General features: G+C 43.3%; 2 protein-coding genes across 4 annotated transcripts in view; one reads left to right on the plus strand and one right to left on the minus strand.

The window, feature by feature from the left end:
- Positions 1 to 2067: 2067 nt before the first annotated feature.
- On the minus strand, positions 2068 to 3756 carry LOC114460884 (uncharacterized). Of its 3 annotated transcripts, none has more exons than XM_028442762.1 (4): positions 3717 to 3756; positions 3359 to 3613; positions 3002 to 3226; positions 2068 to 2772 (listed from the first exon to the last, which is right to left on the minus strand). In XM_028442762.1, exons 2-4 carry the CDS (start codon positions 3466 to 3468, stop codon positions 2469 to 2471), a joined length of 639 nt encoding a protein of 212 aa, XP_028298563.1. In that variant the 5' UTR covers positions 3469 to 3613; positions 3717 to 3756; the 3' UTR covers positions 2068 to 2468. The 3 variants fall into 3 exon arrangements, with proteins under 3 accessions (XP_028298563.1, XP_028298561.1, XP_028298562.1); XM_028442760.1 differs by having other exon boundaries at positions 3002 to 3247; XM_028442761.1 differs by having other exon boundaries at positions 3002 to 3247; positions 3359 to 3645; positions 3717 to 3731.
- A 10066-nt stretch (positions 3757 to 13822) lies between these two features.
- LOC114460891 (NLR family CARD domain-containing protein 3-like) overlaps positions 13823 to 18660 on the plus strand; it is a 67168-nt gene continuing 62330 nt past the window's right edge. Inside the window, 1 exon segment of the mRNA XM_028442768.1 lies at positions 13823 to 14518. The gene's annotated coding sequence lies outside the window, so the exon portion shown is untranslated.

Consider the following 18660-nt stretch of genomic DNA (forward strand, 5'->3'; position numbering starts at 1 on the left):
AAGGGCGGGCCCCGCGGTGTGCGGGCCCGGGGCGGCCTGCCTCGCCGGTTTGGGGGGTGGGTGTGCTGGGGGGGTGCTGGTGTCCTCCCCGGGGTTGGGGCAGGGTTGTTTGGCGCCTCGGGATGATGCTGGTTACTGGGGGGGCGGCGTTAGCTGTTCCGATGGTTGAGGTTGCTTTCGGCCGCCTGGTGGGTATGTCCTGCCATCTGCGGACTGGTGGGTGGGTCCGGGGCATCTTTGGCTGGGGGCTGCTGTCCCGCGCTGGATGTGTGCCGTTGGGGTGCCTCCGTCCCCGCGGTGGGGGTCGCCGGTTGCTCGCGGGCCGGCGGGGGGCGCTGCCCTGTGGCTTGCGCTGTCCGGGGGGCGGCGGGCCCTGGGCTGCTGGCCTTGTGCCGTCTGGGGCTGTGCGGTCCTGCTGGGCTGTGGCCGGGACCTGGGCTGGGGTGGGGGGCGCGTCCCGGGGGGCTTGGCCCGGGGGCTTGCCCTTGGGGGGTCCTGGTCCCTGGGGGTGCTCCTGGGGCCCGGGGTGCTTGGCCGGCTGGCCGGGCCGGTCCTGGCGGGGGTCTTTTGGGGCGGGTGGCGCGTGCCGCGCCCTTGCATACCTTCTGGTGCGGCCCCTGCTTGGGCAGTCCCCCGTGAGGCAGAGTGTCGGGGTTAAATTAGGGGGCCACATCCCGGCGGGGCGGTCTGGCTTGGCCTCTGGAGGGGGCCCTGGCTTTAAAGAACTGAAGCTCGTGGCGCGGGCGGCATCAGCATCTGGGGCGCCCGGGGGGGCTAGGTTGGGGTGCCTGGGGACCGGCGGGGGGACTCCCAGCGGCCCCCTGGTGCCGTATGCGGCTTGGGGTGTGGTCGTTCGCCCTGGGCGGGCTGCTCCTGGTGCTGCATCCATTCCGGGTCCTCCTGGCCTGGGGTCGGGTCCTTGCTGGCTCTGGGCTCACCGGCGGGGGCCCGCCGGCTGCCCGTTCGGCGTGGCTCTGGTCGTCTGCTGGGCGTGGGCTTTGGCTCCTCCGCTGGGGTCTCGGGCGGGGGGCTCTCTGGGCCCTCCCCTCGGGGGGCTGGGCGCGGGGGTGTGGGTGGTGGTGGGGGGCTGGGGGGCCTGGGGGTTGGGGGTTGGAGTCGGTGGTGTGGTGCGCTGGGTCCTTGGCTCCTTGGGGGCTTTTCGGGTGTGTATGGGGGGGGCAATGGCAGCCTCTCGGCTTGGACCTTGGGGGCGTTCGGGGGGCTGCTTGGCCGTGGGGTGGTCGCCGGGGGCCCCTAGATCTCTCGCTCTTTCTGCTGGCCCGACTGCTTCTTCGGGCCCGGGGGCGGCTTATGGGTTTTGCAGTAGCGGCTCTTGGAATCACATTTGTCATGGACGCACTGGCCTCGGGCTGTGGGATAACACTCATACTGGGCTCAACCATAGACACGTTGTTCCCAAATACCTGTTTTATGTAACTTCCACTCACTTCCTCCTCTGCTCACAGCCACCATCATTATTCCTAAGCCGCACACTGGTCACCAGACTGGCTTGATAACACAACAATAAGCACAATATACACAACCACAATTTCACATCACATCACTTGAAACTTATTGATTATTCCCCACCCATTCGTTTTCCTATCTTGTATCCCTCCTCCCTGTTAACTCCCCCCCCCACCCCCCTCACCCTGGTGTAACACTGCCCTCTCTCTTTACATCCTCCCTTTAATAAAGTATTTACCCTTCCCTAGGGAGGGCTGGTGATGGTCACAATTATGCAATGAAATAAATTCATTTATTTAATTGCAATAATAAAATATGCATTGCTGTTAAAAGATTGCACTTCTTGTAGTGTTAACCTTCAACAGCATGTGCAAACAAGGTGAAAAAAAAAAAAAAAAAAAAAAAAAAAAGAAAAACCCTGTCAAGCCCTCCTGAGTTCAATGAGTTCAGATGTAGATATGATATTCCAAACACTGTAGTTTTTAATGCCAGATTAAAAAAGGAAATTGTTAAAAAAAAAATGTAATATCTTTAATACAGAGAAAACAACCATTCACAAATCACAATAACTATAAATAATATCACCACCACCTCCCACCCCCAACAAGTATAAAATAGAAAAATTCCCAACAACAAACAGATATAAAATACTTGAAATATATACTTTTTTAAAAAACTTAAAAATATCTATTATTTACAGTTATTTACAAATTTACAAACTATTTTACAAATAGCAAATTCAGCCCTGTGATGAGAGTGGAGGAAAGAGGTTCCTCATTTCCCACTTTATTTACTTTTTGCCATAATTGCGCTCCTCCAGTAAAGCCCTCCACTCATCATAGGACTGAGTCTCAGTCTCTTCTCAATACCAGTTGCCAAAATACTGGCGATGTGTAGGAGGGTTCCTGTCCTTTTTGCACTTGCTGCAAACTATAGTGTCTTTCTTTTTGGTGTATTTTCTTTTAAAAATACCTGACTGCTCTGCCTCCATTTTTCTTTTCCTATACTGCTGTGTGGTGTAGGGAACCGCTTGAGGTGTTACCTGTGTCTGAAATGTTAGAGGGGAAGTAATGAAGGGTTTTGGAGGGGCAGGTGGAACAGGATGGTCTTCCTTTAAGTTGTGCCTGCCCAGCAGTGTTCGGTGGCAGCACAAAAGGATGAGGCTGAGCTAAAGAGCCAAATGTAAAAGTTTGTCCTTTCTGCAGGGCAGGTGGAAGTCTTGATGAAGCTGCCATTGGGGCCTGTAAAGCTGGAAGACCCTGCTTTAAAATATCCTGCTCCTGTGCCTTGCACCGCCTGCAGTACCTATGAAAACACAAACTAATTTATATGAAAACAAAAGTTTTTACATTGTAAAATGCACAAAAAATGTAATCTTGCTTTGGATGTGATTTACATAAGACAAATATGTCCCCGAGGCCTTAATCTGGAATATGTAATAAAGTTTCATAAACAACAAAAAAAAGTCTCATAATTATTGGTCAACAAAATCAGCTCTACATAAAATATGTATATTTATATAAATCCTACTCACCACTGTGAAACTGTTGCAGCATTTACTTCAGGCAGCTGTATGGTGGTCTCGCTCATCAGCCTGGCGTTTGTGACTACGCACTCCCTGATGTTTTTGTACGCGCGTATCACCACAGTGTATCTTGACAGCTTCTTTCCCTCACAGCGCACAGTGCTCGGGTAGATGGCAAAAAGCTTGACAAAGATCGCCTCAACCACTCTGTTGCAGTCGGGCCACTGTGCAGGACTGTGAGCCCCGATGAAAGACCTGTAGTTAAAAATAATGTATGCTTTAAAAACATTACAATAATGTGAGACTTACATTATATTTAACTTTTTTTACATAACCCAAATATTGTGTTTTCCTAGTTTAATTCACCTTTTGGTGCTCTCCACACCTGGAGCCACAATCTTCTTCGTAGCCCGGAATCGTCCCTTGCTCAGGCTGGTCTGGTGTCGAGCTGGGTAGACAGATTTTTTTTTTGTCATACTCCCCCAGTTCCTGCCACAGAGCAATGACCTGACTACATTCCTCCTGAGTCAGCGCAAGACGGTGGTCTCTTAGTCCAGCCAAGTAATCAGCCAGATCCTGCACTGCGCCATACCCTTCAATGTTATCAGGGCCAACCCAATCCTAACAAAAACAAAAACAAGAAAAAAGAAGCACTGATGACAGCAGTGCACACTCATCAATCCAAGCTATTCTTTTTTTTCCTTTAAGGTAAACAACTTCTTACATGGCATGAGGAGGAGTGTGGAGATGGATCAGTAGATGGCACTGATGCTAAAAGAAAAAGACAAGTATTTAGAGTAAAACATTTTAAATTTAAAAAAAAAAGCAAAACGTGAGATTTTAGAAACAGTTGTGTAAAACTCACTAGACTGTTCTGCAGGAGAAACTGTTTGTGTGGAATGGGGGAGCAGAGCGGTCACAGCAGGTGAAGGAGCTGCAGAAGCTGATGATGAGGCGACATGTGACTGAGTCACTGGCAACAGAGGGATAACGGGGGAAATGGGAGGCACAAAGGCAGTAGCCTGAGGAGATGGAGCTGCTGAGGAACCAGGAACAGCTGCAGATGCTTGTGAGGCGAGAAGTGCTTGCTCTGCCTCTAGTGTGGGTACTGTCATGTCCTGTGAAGCCCTCATCTATCTCAACTTCAGTGGTCTCAGACTCTTCAATGACCACTATGTAGTCCTGCAGAACTTTGCCAGTTTGCTGATAGAGGTATTCCACACCTAAAAGCTCACCTTCAAAATGATGATTTAACAAAACAAGACAAAAAAAGAAAAGAAAAGAAAAGAAAAAGCACAAACAAGAACACAAAAAAAGTTAAACATTAGATGAATGCATAAGTTGAAGAAATCAAAAACAAACAATCATATAACAATAATCAACCTGTGTATTGTCTTGGCCCGACATAAGGGATGATCTTTTCGCCCAGAACCTCCTCTGCTAGGGTGTTAGCAGCATGACGGAGCAGATGGTTGTATGAGCACGACTGCTCATCCTTTGATGCTGCCACAGCCCGGTCCTCATTCCACCTTGATAGCCCATCCAGAAGATAGGCCTGGAAGAAGACATCACTTGCCAGGGTCCCTATAAAGTAATTCAGAAAACAGAGAATAAAAAAATATTCATCATACATATTGTTCCAACAACATATTTCTGTTTATAATCATTAGAAGACTTGCAATTAATCTGATTCTTTAGGATCCGTCATGTTATATTTCAGTGTAGTCACAAAATACTTTTGTAAGAAAAACAAAAACAAATAAAGTATGACAATGTTTACCAGGGATGAAACGGTTCAGGTGAAGATGAAAAGACTCCAGTGACGTAGAACCTCGGGCGCAGCGGTACGTGGGCAGACGGTGACCTCCCTTCAGGACATTTCCCGTCTGCAGGTAAAGCTGGATCCCTTGTGGATCCTGGATGCAGGTGACATGTTTCTTCTGGGATTTAACGATTTCACTCATTCTTGCTGAGTTTATCAGTGGGACTCCCAGAGTGTCACGACCGTTGTCACCATCCAAGCCCTGGATGAGCCTTTCAATGAGAACCTGTGTCTCCCGAACACCGCGGGTGGTCCTCTTGCAGTGCAGGGCAAGCTCACTTTGGCTGATAGACCGGAGTACATCTGCCTCAGATGGAGTTCGGCCTTTAGCTTCTAGCTCTGACTGCTTTGCTATTTTCAGGGCCTTCAGGTTGTCTTCATCCCACATGAAGATGCAGTGGCTGAGGCGACCCATGAAAGTGGCATACAGCTGGTGGGAATCAGTTGTGCAGCCAACCGAAAACCTCCTCATAAAGTGCCAAACGTCGAGCCGGATGTTCAGACGTTTCCATTCTTCGAACATTCTCCTGAGAAAGCTGTTGCCACAGCAGTCTTTGTTGACATAGAGCACATCAGGAGGAGGTACCCCAGCCATCCTGTATCTCCTGACCAGCCCGTCAATCATTGGCCTGAGGCCAAACCCCTCACTGGCAGTGAGCACAGACATGATGACCTGTCCATGCTCATTTCCAACATTTGTCACCCAGGTCGCAGTTCCAAAGCTCCTCCCTGCAAGTTTGCGGGCAACTTTTTTCGTAGAATCCATTTTTAAAATGCGGCCAAGTTGGGACGTGATGGCTGCTTTAATTTCTTCCAGCCTCTGAAGAACATCCTGGGCGTACACCTGCATCAGCCACCTGTGTTTAGGAACAGTAAGCATTGCAGGTGTGGGTGGAAATGTCACAGGACTAATCAAACCCTTCTCCATGGCACTCTTCACTCCTCTGCAGTCTGTCAGGTACTGCACCGTCTTCTGCAGCCAGATTTCAGAGTGACGCTCCTGCAGCTTCTTCTGAATCTGACTGCTGCTGTTTCCCAGGCATCAAACTCACAACCTCCATATCACAAGCAAGTTTGGATGTTAAAATGGATGGAAACTGCATCCTGTGGCCAACATCAAGCTGTGAAATGATGCCATGGCTCCAGCTGATGACCTTCCTCTTGCATCTATTGCAGGCAAGATATTCAGATGCCATAAAATAGATGGTGCCTAAACTCACCACCTGTCTGATCTTCTGATGCAGACCAGCTGAATACAGGAGCTCTTTGTGACAATCTGAGTGAGGACACATCAGCTTTACTTGCCAAAGCTTTCGAGGCATCCAGAGGAACAGAGGATGGCTAAAGTAGTTCTCCAGCCGAGGGACATTTTTGGCCTGCAATGGCACCTGTGGAGGATACCACCAAAGTTTGTCCACTCTGTTAAAGTCCAACTCCGGGTGTCCCTGTGCTGTCCACTTGAACAGAGCCTTTGACATCCACTTCTGGTCTACTTCAGGGAGCGTCTTTATCCAGCCAGCTGGAAGACAGACTCTCTGTGCTAAAACACGCACAAAAAAATGCAAAAAACATAGATGAAAAATTAAAAGCAAATATCAACATAAACAAAATATTTGAAAGCTTCTGAAATAACATATGAATGCAAAAGACATAAATACAAAGGAGGTACATAATATACATTTATTTTTCATTTATAATGTAAATGCAAAAACTAAATGAATAAATAAAATCAATGATCAAAGACTGATATTTTTTTTTTTAAAATAATGTAATGTTGACTAACTTGTCATTTGGGCCTCTTCCCATCTTAAGACCTCTGCCAGCAAAGTGATGTCATCAGGCTCAGACACAGGTTTGCCGGGGGCAGATGAGGAGCGTCCAGGGGCAGAGGAGGGTCCCGGGACTGCAGAGGTGGATGGAGTTTCCTCCACAAAGGACGATGAGGGTACAGAGGCGGGAGGAGTTGAAGCGGTGGGGCTACTGATGGTGGACGAGGGCTGCGTACGTGCATGCGTCAAAGCTACCAAAAAAAGAAAAAGCATCACAACTACTGAATGGCAGACAAATAATAAATTAATGTATGTATGTATGTAACATGTAATCACATGTTTTCTTACATGGTCTGACTTTCATTGGAGACACCAGCCTTTTCATCATCTTGGTTAAGTTTTGCTCGCCTTTCCTGACTAAGAGGGAGGACAGGGAGGCAACAGAGGAGCATTTCTTAGGAGAAGGCTGTGATCCTTTACTCTGAATAGAGCTCTGTTGTGTGGTGACTGTCTGCTGAGACTTTTTCTCAACATACTGCTCTTCCTTCATAGCAACAGCAATATTGCCTGAAGGAAAGAGCTCCACATACTCCCTGAAACACTGCTTATTGTGGGCATGATCTGTTGAATCCTTGCTGCCTCCTGTGGGATCCCTCCTCATAGCAGCCACAAGGTAAGCAGCATACCCGAGAGCATTCTCCAGCACCCACTTGAAGGTCTGTCTGCGGAAAACACCAAACTGGATTTCAAAGAAACCCAGTAAGTGTTTTCTGTTGGATGGATCTCCTTTGTGCTCCAGCAGGTTGCTTCGAGCCTTATCCATCACAGCCTCCGGGGACAAGGGTCGCATCCATGGCTTTCCCTTATTAGCCTTTTTTATTTCCATTGCCTCAAAGGAGTCAGATATTTTTAAGCTACCATCAGCCCGTCTAAAAAAGTGGGGTTCCATCTGTTTGACAAAGAAATAAAAAAGACTGAATAGGCATTTCAGCAGTTGCTTAGTTGTAGTAGATGAGCAGATCATTTTTAATTAACAGTAAATATTTGCATACACTATGTACACACACTGACTTAGAATTAACATGTTATTCCTAACACAGCTAAGGTTTTAATTAGCAAACTTGTTAAAAGAAAAAGGAGGAGCTAGATGCTAACCTCAAATAAATATAAAAAAGTACTGAATTATCTACACACATTTTCCCTATCAGGGGGAAACGAACGAACGAACGAACGAACGAACGACCGACCGACCGACCGACCGACCGACCGACCGACCGACCGACCGACCGACCGACCGACCGACCGACCGACCGACCGACCGACCGACCGACCGACCGACCGACCGACCGAATGAATGAATGAATGAATGAATGAATGAATGTTTGATACACAAATCTACAAATAAGTGGAACACAGTTTAAGAACACAGTAAATAAATAATACACGCTTCCGTTTGTAACATTACGTTAATTGATGAATTAAGCTACCACTGGAAAATAAATCTTAACACTTTGCCGTGACTTAAAGCACTATAAACAACGAGTTTGTGCGAAAACAAGCCCAGAAAAACAGGTAGAGTGGGGGTTGGGCCAGGTAAAAGCGTCGTAATTACGAGCTGACTGACTGACTGAATGACTGACTGAATGAATGTTTGATACACAAATCTACAAATAAATGGAACACAGTTTAAGACAGTTAAAATGTACTTAATTTATAAATAGTTTTATAAATCCTTAGTTTGAAATTTATTTAAACTTGGAAATACTTGTAATCTCAATTACATTTTCCTCAAATTGCATTTATTTATTTATTTAATGTATTTACTTACTTATTCATTGTTAATTTATTAATTAAATTGTAAACACATATTTTACTAAGTGTTAAGTATTAATATCCATCACTTTAAACCAACCATTATAATTTTCAATTTATGACATCACCTGGAACTTTTTCTTTATCTTTAACTAAAGACTTACTTTTGATCATTTGACTTTAGTTATTTAACCAAATAGTTCTTTTATTAACTTAAACACTACTCAAATCAAATATTCTACTAAGAAAGGATGACGTCTCACTGATCAGACCATTCCATCTGCTGCACAGTTAGTGCATTGCACACGCCTGCCTGTCAAACACGCGCTGACCTGTCTGTCAAACTCACGCCTACCCAGAGTATTTTATCCTTAACGTACATTACCCAATGATTAACATACCGTCTCTGCTCCTCTCTCATACACTGCACTCTAATGTCAGCTGGATGGCTCTGCTCGCGCTGTGCGCCCTGCTGCTCTGAGGTGATGTCCTCTGCCCATTACGCAGCTGATCCAACCCCACCTGATGGTGCACCGCCCTTTTAAGGCCCTGCCCCACGCAACTAGACAGCCCAGCAAAAGAAAATGTTTTTCTTTAAAAGAAAGAAAAAAAGAAAGTCAATATTTTTAATTCTTTTTTGGATGGTTTGGACTTCACAGTGTCTGATACTGTGTACTTGTCATGATAGCCTGGACTGTGGGAGGAGTCTCAGTGTGAAGGAGGAGCCGTCTGTCCGCTCTGTGCTGAATTCTACCAACACGAGGACCTGTGGCTGTGGAGTTGACAATCGTTTCAGATTCTCAGTGCTTCAGTAGGACTTGGATTTCATGTCACCTACACCAGTAAGATCTTTCCAACACTTGTGACTCAGAAACCCACTCCTAAAACGGATTTATTTTCAACATTTTTTTTGGACTGAGTTCAAGTTGTGCACAACAAAAAGGGACTAAAGCTACAGCATATTTTTTATTTTATTTTTTTTGGCCAGTTTTTATTTTATTTTTTGTTTTGGGGAATAAATTGTGGTATTGTTAATGCAAAAACCTGTGAAAATTGTTAAAATAATAATTTTGGTACAACAACCTAAGCAGTTTGTGTCTGTGCATTATTCTCTGTGTGAAGTCTTTCATTTTCTACAGCCAAAGACTCATTTGTTTATTATTTTTATTTGTCTTTACCCCGAACCAGGACATCATTTAATGAAAGTGGTGATTCCAGACCTTTAGTTTAAATTTTCACAAAATTTGTTTAGAACCGGTTACACATACATGATAAAACACGTGAAAATTTTGGATATATTTGTGGATATTTTTGAGACAAAACTCTCCCATAAAATGGATGGAGCTTTTTTAGCTTGTGTTGGTTCAAACTGTTTTATAAATCACCATCAAAAAGACACTATTTTAATAAATAGTTTCTTTGTTCAATACCTCTGTGAACTGCAATTCTTTAAATTAATGTGTGTTCATTTCTACAATTTCAGTAATGTTATGTTAAATCTGGACGTTTTGCATCTTTTCACAAAATAGTAAAATATTTTAGTCATAAGTATTTAGATTAAAAAGAATACTTGATGAGCCAACCCACCACTATCTATCTATTATTTATTTGTATCTTGTTTTAGTGCAAAGCCTTACTCTAATAATATTAATATTTATTTATTTATTATTTATTTATTTTTAACCTGTCACTAAGATATTTAAATTGGCTTTTATTGACTTGTCTGTGTTCTTATATGTGTATGTGAAACCCTTTCATCAAAATTAAATAAAATCTCAAAAAAGTAATTTTGCTCATGTTTTCTCCTTCTATAAAGCCTCTTTGTGGATATATTGAAGACCACTATGCAAGTGTTAGAAATGATCCTGATAATAATAATATAACAATAATGTAAAAATCAATTACTTGGAATAAAAAAAACTGCATATAAGGGGGCACTATAAGAAAATCTGGCCTAGGGCACCAGAGAGGTTAGGGCCAGCACTGTAACCCACCATGGAGGAGCAGTGGGCTTCCTCTCTCCTTCCTCTCTGTAGATTCTTCTGAAAAGCACTTAAAGACTTACTTTTTTAAGAAAGGGTCCGAGCCTTACCAACTCAGTCTGAGCTGCCATATTGATGGTATTTTCTTATATTTCAATGTGTCTTTGTGGTGATTGACAATAAACTGGACTGGGGGAGGAACACTGACTCCCTCTACAGGAAGGACCAAAGCCGCCTCTATTTTCTGAGATGGCTGAGGTCCTTCAACATCTGCAGGAAAATGCTGAGGATGTTTTATGAGTCAGTGGTGGCGAGTGTGATCCTCTACGCTGTTGTTTGCTGGGGGAGCAGACTGAGGGTTGCAGATGCCAACAGACTCATCCACAGGGCCAGTGACGTTGCGCATCCCTAATATATATATATATATATATATATATATATATATATATATATGAGTGAATGTCTCAGATAATACAGGAACATCTGTGCAGAGTATGGGCTGGAAACCTGGGGGTTGGGGGTTGGAGTCGGTGGAGTTGGAGTCGGTGGTGTGGTGCGCTGGGTCCTTGGCTCCTTGGGGGCTTTTCGGGTGTGTATGGGGGGGGCAATGGCAGCCTCTCGGCTTGGGACCTTGGGGGCGTTCGGGGGGCTGCTTGGCCGTGGGGTGGTCCCGGGGGCCCCTAGATCTCTCGCTCTTTCTGCTGGCCCGACTGCTTCTTCGGGCCCGGGGGCGGCTCATGGGTTGTGCAGTAGCGGCTCTTGGAATCACATTTGTCATGGACGCACTGGCCTCGGGCTGTGGGATAACACTCATACTGGGCTCAACCATAGACACGTTGTTCCCAAATACCTGTTTTATGTAACTTCCACTCACTTCCTCCTCTGCTCACAGCCACCACCATTATTCCTAAGCCGCACACTGGTCACCAAACTGGCTTGATAACACAACAATAAGCACAATATACACAACCACAATTTCACATCACATCACTTGAAACTTATTGACTATTCCCCACCCATTCGTTTTCCTATCTTGTATCCCTCCTCCCTGTTAACTCCCCCCCCACCCCCCTCACCCCCCTCACCCTGGTGTAACACTGCCCTCTCTTTTTTACATCCTCCCTTTAATAAAGTATTTACCCTTCCCTAGGGAGGGCTGGTGATGGTCACAATTATGCAATGAAATAAATTCATTTATTTAATTGCAATAATAAAATATGCATTGCTGTTAAAAGATTGCACTTCTTGTAGTGTTAACCTTCAACAGCATGTGCAAACAAGGTGAAAAAAAAAAAAAAAAAAAAAAAAAAAAAGGAAAAAGGAACACGAGAAACTAGAGAAATACCAGGGGCTCAGAGAAGAGTTGGAGAAAACCTGGAGGGTGAAGGCATCAGTGGTGCCCGTGGTCATTGGGGCACTCGGGGCAGTGACCCCCAAACTGGAGGAGTGGCTCCAGCAGATCCCAGGAAATACATCAGACATCTCGGTCCAGAAAAGTGCAGTTCTAGGAACAGCAAAGATACTGCGCAGAACCCTCAAGCTCCCAGGCCTCTGGTAGAGGACCCGAGCTTGGAGGAAAAAAGAGAGACCGCCCGCGGAGGGTGAGGAAGAGATTTTAATATATATATATAGTTTACTTACTTACTTACATGGCAACAAAAGTGTTTTCTCTTTTATCTAAAAGCTGTTCCAGTTGCATCCAGGGGCTTAAAAACCTCGAAGAAAGTAATACAAAATTATCTAAGAAATGTTTTCTAATTTTAATAATGCAGGCGGTTCAGAACTACGTGAAGGCTCTGCAGTATCCTTTAACATAAGGGTTCTCAACCTGGGGGTCAGGAGTTACACTTAATATATATAAATATAATATAACACTTAAATATATAAATACATAAATACAGCCACTCCAACTGATCAAATGCTTTCTAAAGCATCTAAAGCACAGGTGTCAAACTCAAGGCCCGGGGCCCAAATCTGGCCCTTTAGAGCATCTATTTCTAGATTCACAGTGTTTATTGTCATGTACACAGTAAGGAAATAAGAAATTGTAAAATGTAATTGAGCCCAACCCTAGAAAGTGTAACAAACTAGCTACGTGTAGTGGAACGCAGTGGCTCTCAAACTTTTGTGTAAAATAGCCTTTATAACACGTGTTATCACTCATTTCATGTACAATATCTGTAAGTGTGCATAATTATTTACTAATGCCAAATAAAATATGACAAAGACAACTATATTACTCATGAAATATTTATTTATGAAAGTTTAAAAAAAATAGGTATAGAGTTTGCCTCTATTATAAAATGTGTGAATACAAAGTTGTGTAATGGATAGATTAGCGACTGAAAATGAAGGTGGAGCTTCAATGTTTAAGTGTTGTTTCTCGTTATTATGAGTACATTCTAATGTGAAAAGGTTCTGCTACAGTGTGTGTGTGTGTGTGTGTGTGTGTGTGTGTTTGGGAGCAGCTTCAGGTTGGACTGGTTCTACATATTTTATCCAGTGAAGTAATGACGGTGTGTTCCAGACACACGCACAAACACACACACACACACACACACACACGTAAACAAAAGTTAATTTAAATAAAGATCTTAGTAACAGGTTAAAAATACATATTATTAATATTATTAGATTAAAGCCATTGCACTAATAGCTTTAACCAAAATAAAAACAACAATAATTGAACTTAAACAGCTGCAGCTTGAAGACTTTCGTACAAACTGTAACTTTGATACTAAATAGAAACATTTAAAGTGGCTCTAGTGATAATTTAGCTCATCAATTATTATTAATACTAAAATGTTTTACTATTGACATTCACTTTTTGTGAAAAGATCCAAAACTTCCAAATTTAACAATAAATTATAAAATATCCGTAATGAACACACATCAAGCTAATCCTAACTGTATAAAACATGAACTATGATGTCACTATTTACATTTGCATTAAAAAACACAGTATCTTAAAATTACATTAAACTTCAATGAAATAAATTTATAGACCACTGTTGCCATGCAATCAGTGTTTCTGTTTAGTGCTAACTGCTAACAGCTAGCACTCTGCTAGCTGCTATCATATTTACATATGTCATAAGTTAATTAATATGTAGTGTTTCTGTCATGGTCCAGTGTGGGTGTGGACCCAAACGCAGAGAGAGAAGGAGGCAGAATGCAGGAGTAGCATTCCTTGAACCAATCCATGTTTATTTACCAAACAAAAGCAACTTAAATCCAACGAGGAGGAGGTACAGGGAACAAAACACAGCAGGACACGAGGAGGAGAGACAACATACAATGATCCCACAGTCATAATGTGTCCAAGCACACAGCTAAATAGTGAGGGAAGCTTGATTGGGAATGGGCCACACCTGTGTGGAAACATGAGGGAGCTAATCAATCACCAACCAAGCACACAGACATCACTGGGGGGTGGAGCCACAAGCAGGAACACCTGAAACACAGACAAGAGTTAAACTAGAACACAGAATAAACAAAGACTCAGAACAAAAGTGCTAAACACAAACAGAACCTGACAGTTTCTTTTCTAAATCAATCTAATGAATAAATAAAGGATGAATAGTTGAGATTAAAGGACCCACTTCATAAATAGCTACACTTAAATATATAAATACATAAATACACTAACTGATCAAAGGCTTTCTAAAGCATCTAAAGCACAGGTGTCAAACTTAAGGCCCGGGGGCCAAATCTGGTCCTTTAGAGCATCTATTTCTAGATTCACAGTGTTTATTGTCATGTACACAGTAAGGAAACATGTTTTCCTGAACAATGAAACTCTTACTTTACTGTCCACACTGGACGCCACAAAGATTAAAAACAAACACATTTGAAGTAAAGAACAAAACTAAACAAGACAAAGAAAAGATTAATAACAATAATTATAATAATTAAAAAGTAAAAACGTCATGGACTCTGGGAGCAGCTTCAGGTTGGACTGGTTTCACATATTTTATACTAGGAAGGAATGAGGGCGTGGAAGAGTTCTCACCTCTCACACACACACACACACACACACAGTCACAGAGCAGACGCGCAGACACACACTGACTGAAGAACTGACCAACATCTGAAACAGGAAGGACAGCAGACCTCCAGGAACAAACTCTGCAGAGAAAAGGTTTGAGTCTGTGTGAGAGAGAGATACATTTATGTATTTATAGATATTATGTCCATGCATGTATGTGTATATATATATATATATATATGCGCACATGTACTGTATGTATATATGTATGTATGGATGTACATGTGTGTCTATATTGATACATGTTTTTATTTTTTTGTCACATACAACACAAAGACAGAGACAATTACAGATAAAATACTATAGATCATAGACAGTTTTTTACAAATCGTAGATATTATGATACAGTAAGTGTGTGTGATATTATAATAATTATAATAATGGTATTATGCTATTAGAGGGTGAGGTGAGGAGCCAACAACAAGTTTATAATAGACTAATATGTGGGGGAAAGGCAGGGGCGTAACTCCACATTTTGGACCCTGGGTAATATCCATCTTGTTGGGCCCCTCCTGTAACTTTTTTTTCACCTGGAAACTAAACTAGTATTCTGATATAAACTTTCGTTTTTTCTTCACATTAACCCAGGAGTTCTCAACCTTCTTTGGGTCGTGACCCCATTTTAATATCACAAATGTCCAGTGACCCCTGAGACATTTTTATTTCTAGAGTTAGTTTTTGATCATGTTTATTGGAGTGTGTTACAGATACAGAGTAGCCAGGATTATATATTTATATACTGTATTTTATTTGAACTAGATTTATATATTTGAGAAAGATTATGTATAGGGTACAGTTATTTGATATTTATTGTGTGTGATGTGTATTTGAAAAACAATAACTCCAAAAACACAATTTTAATCAGTTTTTACCTACCTTTAAGGAAATGGATCCTGTGCTGTTGGAACTGAAAGGTTTCATATTATTCTAACATACTTTTTTTTTAAAGTTTATCATAGAATAGAATAGAATAGAAGAGAATAGAATAGACCTTTATTAATCTCCCAGAAGGAACATTTGCAAAAAAAAAAAAGTTTAGTATATAAACCAGGATTAGAGCTCAGGTCCCCCTCACAGGAGGCAAGAAACCTACCACTGAGCTAAACCACTGACCTCAAACCTTCACAACCAGCTTTACTAAAATAATAGAGTAAAAGCAAAGTTCATTGTATGATAACATTTTAACAGCAGGCAGAGATCATTCATATTATAATGTGATATTGTTTCTTTTTTCAGATTTAAATGAAACAATATGCTGGAGTTTCCATTAGGGATGCACCCAAATGAAATGGTTTGACCGAAACACTGAAAGGAATTATTATGTAAATTATTAGAGCCATTGCATTTCTGGCTCTGAATGTTACTAACCACTTTAATAAAAACATTGCAATTGTATAAATTAATATTAATGCTTCAAAGAATAAACAATTAAACATATGAACATATTTATTTAGCACTGACATTCCAATATAAAATAAAATAATAAAATGTTTAACCTGACCCCACTCATACATTAAATAATATTGTACAGGCCTATAACTGATGGAAGAGAGTCACATTAAATATGTTATATAATTAAAACATAAAGTGCATTGAAGTTCTTGATGAAAATCAGCTTCTATTGGTTTTATTTATTATTCAAACATATTCTTTAGACGCACACACAGCTCTGTGTACATTTCTTGTGCACGCTGGTTTAATTTTAATGGTCTTTAAAACGTGGACCATGTACAGTCTTGGTAAAGTTCAGACGTGCACTGACAGCAGAATTGTGTCACAAATATAACGTCATATAAAACCAGATGCTATTGACATGCTGCCATGTTCCAGATTGCTGTGTAGTGTAGTGTGTAGGGGTCTGTGTAGTGTGTAGGGGTCTGTGTAGTGTGTAGGGGTCTGTGTAGTGTGTAGGGGTCTGTGTAGTGTGTAGGGGTCTGTGTAGTGGTCTGTGTAGTATGTAGGGGTCTGTGTAGTGTGTAGGGGTCTGTGTAGTGTGTAGTGGTCTGTGTAGTATGTAGGGGTCTGTGTAGTATGTAGGGGTCTGTGTAGTGTGTAGGGGTCTGTGTAGTGTGTAGGGGTCTGTGTAGTGTGTAGTGGTCTGTGTAGTGTGTAGGGGTCTGTGTAGTATGTAGGGGTCTGTGTAGTGTGTAGGGGTCTGTGTAGTGTGTAGTGGTCTGTGTAGTATGTAGGGGTCTGTGTAGTGTGTAGGGGTCTGTGTAGGGGTCTGTGTAGTGTGTAGTGGTCTGTGTAGTGTGTAGGGGTCTGTGTAGTGTGTAGGGGTCTGTGTAGTGTGTAGGGGTCTGTGTAGGGGTCTGTGTAGTGTGTAGTGGTCTGTGTAGTGTGTAGTGGTCTGTGTAGTGTGTAGGGGTCTGTGTAGTGTGTAGTGGTCTGTGTAGTGTGTAGGGGTCTGTGTAGTGTGTATTGGTCTGTGTAGTGTGTAGGGGTCTGTGTAGTGTGTAGTGGTCTGTGTAGGGGTCTGTGTAGTGTGTAGTGGTCTGTGTAGTGTGTAGGGGTCTGTGTAGTGTGTAGGGGTCTGTGTAGTGTGTAGTGGTCTGTGTAGTGTGTAGGGGTCTGTGTAGTGTGTAGGGGTCTGTGTAGTGTGTAGTGGTCTGTGTAGTGTGTAGTGGTCTGTGTAGTATGTAGGGGTCTGTGTAGTGTGTAGTGGTCTGTGTAGTGTGTAGTGGTCTGTGTAGTATGTAGGGGTCTGTGTAGTATGTAGGGGTCTGTGTAGTGTGTAGGGGTCTGTGTAGTGTGTAGGGGTCTGTGTAGTGTGTAGTGGTCTGTGTAGTGTGTAGGGGTCTGTGTAGTATGTAGGGGTCTGTGTAGTGTGTAGGGGTCTGTGTAGTGTGTAGTGGTCTGTGTAGTATGTAGGGGTCTGTGTAGTGTGTAGGGGTCTGTGTAGTGTGTAGGGGTCTGTGTAGGGGTCTGTGTAGTGTGTAGTGGTCTGTGTAGTGTGTAGGGGTCTGTGTAGTGTGTAGGGGTCTGTGTAGGGGTCTGTGTAGTGTGTAGTGGTCTGTGTAGTGTGTAGTGGTCTATGTAGTGTGTAGGGGTCTGTGTAGTGTGTAGTGGTCTGTGTAGTGTGTAGGGGTCTGTGTAGTGTGTAGGGGTCTGTGTAGTGTGTATTGGTCTGTGTAGTGTGTAGGGGTCTGTGTAGTGTGTAGTGGTCTGTGTAGGGGTCTGTGTAGTGTGTAGGGGTCTGTGTAGTGTGTAGGGGTCTGTGTAGTGTGTAGTGGTCTGTGTAGTGTGTAGGGGTCTGTGTAGGGGTCTGTGTAGTGTGTAGTGGTCTGTGTAGTGTGTAGGGGTCTGTGTAGTGTGTAGGGGTCTGTGTAGTGTGTAGGGGTCTGTGTAGTGTGTAGGGGTCTGTGTAGTGTGTATTGGTCTGTGTAGTGTGTAGGGGTCTGTGTAGTGTGTAGTGGTCTGTGTAGTGTGTAGGGGGTCTGTGTAGTGTGTAGTGGTCTGTGTAGTATGTAGGGGTCTGTGTAGTGTGTAGGGGTCTGTGTAGTGTGTATTGGTCTGTGTAGTGTGTAGGGGTCTGTGTAGTGTGTAGTGGTCTGTGTAGGGGTCTGTGTAGTGTGTAGGGGTCTGTGTAGTGTGTAGTGGTCTGTGTAGTGTGTAGGGGTCTGTGTAGGGGTCTGTGTAGTGTGTAGTGGTCTGTGTAGTGTGTAGGGGTCTGTGTAGTGTGTAGGGGTCTGTGTAGTGTGTAGGGGTCTGTGTAGTGTGTAGGGGTCTGTGTAGTGTGTATTGGTCTGTGTAGTGTGTAGGGGTCTGTGTAGTGTGTAGTGGTCTGTGTAGTGTGTAGGGGTCTGTGTAGTGTGTAGTGGTCTGTGTAGTCTGTAGGGGTCTGTGTAGTGTGTAGGGGTCTGTGTAGTGTGTAGGGGTCTGTGTAGTGTGTAGTGGTCTGTGTAGTGTGTAGTGGTCTGTGTAGTGTGTAGGGATCTGTGTAGTGTGTAGGGGTCTGTGTAGGGGTCTGTGTAGTGTGTAGTGGTCTGTGTAGTGTGTAGGGGTCTGTGTAGTGTGTAGGGATCTGTGTAGTGTGTAGGGGTCTGTGTAGGGGTCTGTGTAGTGTGTAGTGGTCTGTGTAGTGTGTAGGGGTCTGTGTAGTGTGTAGTGGTCTGTGTAGTGTGTAGTGGTCTGTGTAGTGTGTAGGGGTCTGTGTAGTGTGTAGGGGTCTGTGTAGTGTGTAGGGGTCTGTGTAGTGTGTAGGGGTCTGTGTAGTGTGTAGGTGTCTGTGTAGT

The sequence above is a fragment of the Gouania willdenowi genome, unplaced genomic scaffold (assembly GCF_900634775.1).
Source record: "Gouania willdenowi unplaced genomic scaffold, fGouWil2.1 scaffold_83_arrow_ctg1, whole genome shotgun sequence".
NCBI classification, from domain to species: Eukaryota; Metazoa; Chordata; class Actinopteri; order Blenniiformes; family Gobiesocidae; genus Gouania; species Gouania willdenowi.

Bases quoted from the DNA above. Each gene is read 5' to 3' on its own strand.
- LOC114460884 (XM_028442760.1), bottom strand. From the start codon at position 3,468: ATGACAAAAAAAAAATCTGTCTACCCAGCTCGACACCAGACCAGCCTG. The intron at 3,248-3,358 runs GTGAATTAAACT...TTTTAACTACAG, and splicing joins GGTGTGGAGAGCACCAAAAG to GTCTTTCATCGGGGCTCACA. The intron at 2,773-3,001 runs GTGAGTAGGATT...GTGTTTTCATAG, and splicing joins GCTGCAACAGTTTCACAGTG to GTACTGCAGGCGGTGCAAGG.